Source organism: Cyprinodon variegatus, unplaced genomic scaffold, assembly GCF_000732505.1.
Source record: "Cyprinodon variegatus isolate N-32 unplaced genomic scaffold, C_variegatus-1.0 Scaffold101, whole genome shotgun sequence".
Taxonomy (NCBI): Eukaryota; Metazoa; Chordata; class Actinopteri; order Cyprinodontiformes; family Cyprinodontidae; genus Cyprinodon; species Cyprinodon variegatus.
In genome coordinates, this window is record NW_015150554.1 from 407,842 (window position 1) to 411,337 (window position 3,496).

Genomic DNA, 3,496 nt, shown 5'->3' on the forward strand with positions numbered 1-3,496 from the left:
CTGTAAACCATAACCATTTTCTTATGTAATTTTTGGCCTCAATAACTTAAAAAAAAAATTTGATCAGAGAGAAAATTGAATTGTATTTTTTACTACTGTTCTCAATTTCTCCCAAAACCTGACACTTTTATTGTTAATCAGTTTGAAATAACCATATTATTAAAACAGGGACTTCTGAATCTATTTTTGGTTTAGACCTTAAATTTAAAAGAAAGTATCCTGCATGAAAGAAAATGAAAAATTCTACTTACTTCCAATATCCAGTCTGGTTCCTCCACCAAAAGTCCACCACAGTGATACAAACTGATTGAGTCGTCGTACAAAAACCTCTGACTGTGGAAAGACACGGCTCTCTGACTCTGAACACAACAAACTCTATGTGAACATTTTAGTGTCAAGAAAAAACAGCTAGTCAATCGCATTTTATTTATGATATTTTTCTTGTAAGAAAAAAACACATGTTTTTCTTTTAAGGGGATTCTGCTGCAAGAAACAAACATTTTGAATTGACAAAGATTCCTGGATGGGAACCGAAAGGTCTTCAAACCTGGAATACAAAGTCAAGTGGTTTGTTTTTTAAACTTTTTTGGTATAAAAAAAAAGGTTCACAGTTAGCCTCCCCTCTGCAGCCTCACTTTCTCCCTCTCGTGCATCTCTTCCTTTGGCAGTTATGTTCCGCTGTTGTGTTGTTGAGATCCGTAGAACTCCGCAGCTTTTTAAATGGTCAAAAATGTAAGTATTTAAAACATTTAGCTCCGGCAGGTGTTGGCGATCATAGATGTGGGTTTGAAGTCTATTTTCTATCGTTTTAAGCGGCGTATTCTTTAAAATTGTCAACAGGAGCTGTTCTCGGCCGCAGCTTTGAAGCTCCGCCATGGCAACCAATGTTCCCAAAATTCGCAATGATCAATATATAAAAGATCTCTTTTGAGCATTAGATTTTGGACCTGGTAAAACAAGCTACCCATTACTGGAATCTCTAGTGTTGCAATCATGAGCAGAATTGCTAAAAACAATTTGTGAATTTATAAAACCTGGAACATTACTGCTCATGACTGACTTAAACAGCATAAGTGTCATGATCTTGGCACTCATGACTGGCTTAATTTCTCATTTCATTCACCTGTCTAGCTCTGCTCAGTTTCTTGTCATTGCTTATCTGATCCACCTGCTCATGCCTCTATTTAAGGTGCTTGGATCCAGTTATCAGGGTGAGATTAGTGTTGTTCTCTCTAACCAGTGGTGAGAGTGTTTTTAGAGTTCCTTACTGTTTCTGATTTCGAGATCAATCCTTACCTGTTTTACCTCTCCACCACTGAGCCTGCCTGTTACCGTCTGATCTCAGTGGTGAAAGTGTTTTTAGTGTATCCGAGTGTTTCTGATTACCTGATCCTGACCTGGTCTGCCTCTCAACCACTGAGCCTACATGTTCCCGTCTGAACACCCACAGAAGTGCAGCAGTTCCTTTCAGTACTAATTGCTCTTCCCATTTTCAAAACAATATAATTAATGTTGTGAGACCAAAACAAAGAACAGTCTAACATCACTTCAAGTAGTTTGTCACTTTCAACTTGTTGAACTGTCAAGTCACAAAAATGTAAATCAAGCTTTGGGCTTGCAGATAGCTTGTGCCTTGAACCATTCATCATGCACTTAGTCTTAGAGATGTTGAGGGCCAGTTTGTTACACATCACCCAATCATGTAAAACCCTCAGTTCTCTGCTCAAAACCTGATTGCTGCATAAAGGTGCAGCATAACACAAAGTGGTGTCATCTGCGAACAGGACAGTTCTGGTACTTGTTGTAGCCCAAGCTACATCATTAGTAAAGACTGAGAAATGTAAAGGGCCTAAACAGCTGCCCTGTAGAACTCCACACTCCAAACTTCTACAGGCGAGGCTACCATTGAGATAAAACCTTTTGTGACCTGAAAGACTTAATACCATGATAAGAACCTTAATAAGAATTAATACCATAAAAATTAAGTTTTTCAACTAATATGGTCAAGAAATTCAAAAGCAGCCCTTTAATCCAGGTACATAACACCTACCAACATAGAATAATCTATTGCTTTAAGCAAGTCATCAGTCATATGAATCATTGCAGTAGAGGTTGAGTGGCCAGCTCTATATGGATGTTGAGTTTTTAAAAAGCTTGTTAAAAAAATAATCTTGAAGTTGTGCATGTACCAATCTTTCCAAAATTTAGCTTAAAACAGGTAAAATACTTATTGGTCTAGAGTTCCCCTCATTAAAAGCAGATTTAGTACCTTTAGGTAAAGGAATAACTTTAGCCTCCTTCCAGATCCTTGAACACAGGCCCATATGAGAAAACCAACTTGTTGAAATACAAATTGACAACTTTTATCTTTCATTTTAATAATCTTAATACACTCATATGATCTAAATTTGTGTGCAGTGTTCATTTACTGCCTTAACTCAGATACTTCCTCAAAATAATAGTCATCAAAATTATTAGCAATATTACCTGGTTTTGTGAGAACAAATTAATTTGATTCAAGAAAGGGTGAGCACACAGTTCTCTTCTGAACCATGATTTAATTTAAAACATACATAAACATTGACATTAATAAATCCATTACATGCTCACTACAAACTAAATCCCAGTTTGCATTAGCGATTTCACTTATAAATAAACCTTTATTAAATCACTTATAGGACTGTGTTAAAATTATTTTAGCCATAGGTTTTGGAATCGTTTTTTTTTCTAGTAAGAGTGATTATGTTAAGGTCACTAAAATCAGGTACAGCTACATAGATGGCCTTAGAGAACTGTATTGGTGTAGATGTCATACATCATATCCAATATTTTTTATTATAATTTTTTTATTGTCATTAAACTGTCTCAAGTACTGAGCAACAAAATTTACTATCTCCATTTAACCCATCCCCTTGTGGAGCGGCTGGCTGCCATTGTGTGGCGCACGGGGGACAGTGTTGGGTTAAGGGTTTTTTGCTCAGGGACCCAGAGTGGCAGTCCGTGGGAGTGGGACTTGAACTCAGAGCCTCAGGATTCCAAGCACAATGCCTTAAGCCCGGCATACACTGTGCGATTTTAGGCGCGATTTTCCAGTCGTGCGACAATCTTTCGATCGGACCGACTTTCAGCCTGATCGTGTGTCGTGAGTCGAGTAGTGTACAGGGGGTTACGACTGCCAATCAGCCTCTCAGGACCACCTCCCGATCAGGAATCGTGAGGTCGGGAGAAAATCAAACATGTTTGACTTTCTCCCGACCTGCGCAAACAAGGATTCTTCTTTTTATTCTTTCTCTTTTCAGGGCTTTCAGCACAAAATTGCACAAATTGACAAGGTAGCACAGTTCATTATAGTGAGCTTAATATCCCCCTTCTATATGTTTGGCTTAAGGGTAGAGAGCTACAGAGTAGCTCCATCTCACTGCGGAGCTGAGTCCAACATGGTTTTTAGTTGCACAGTGTGAGCAGGTCAATCGCAATCGTGTACCCTCCACCCCCA

The 3,496-nt window shown here is 38.4% G+C and overlaps 1 gene segment (V, D, J or C); it reads right to left on the reverse strand.

Moving 5' to 3' along the window:
* The window catches only part of LOC107084470, a 22,681-nt gene that overhangs the window by 6,336 nt on the left and 12,849 nt on the right, over window positions 1–3,496 (reverse strand). Inside the window, 1 exon segment of the C gene segment in view lies at window positions 3,103–3,129. Coding sequence covers window positions 3,103–3,129 — 27 coding nt within the window.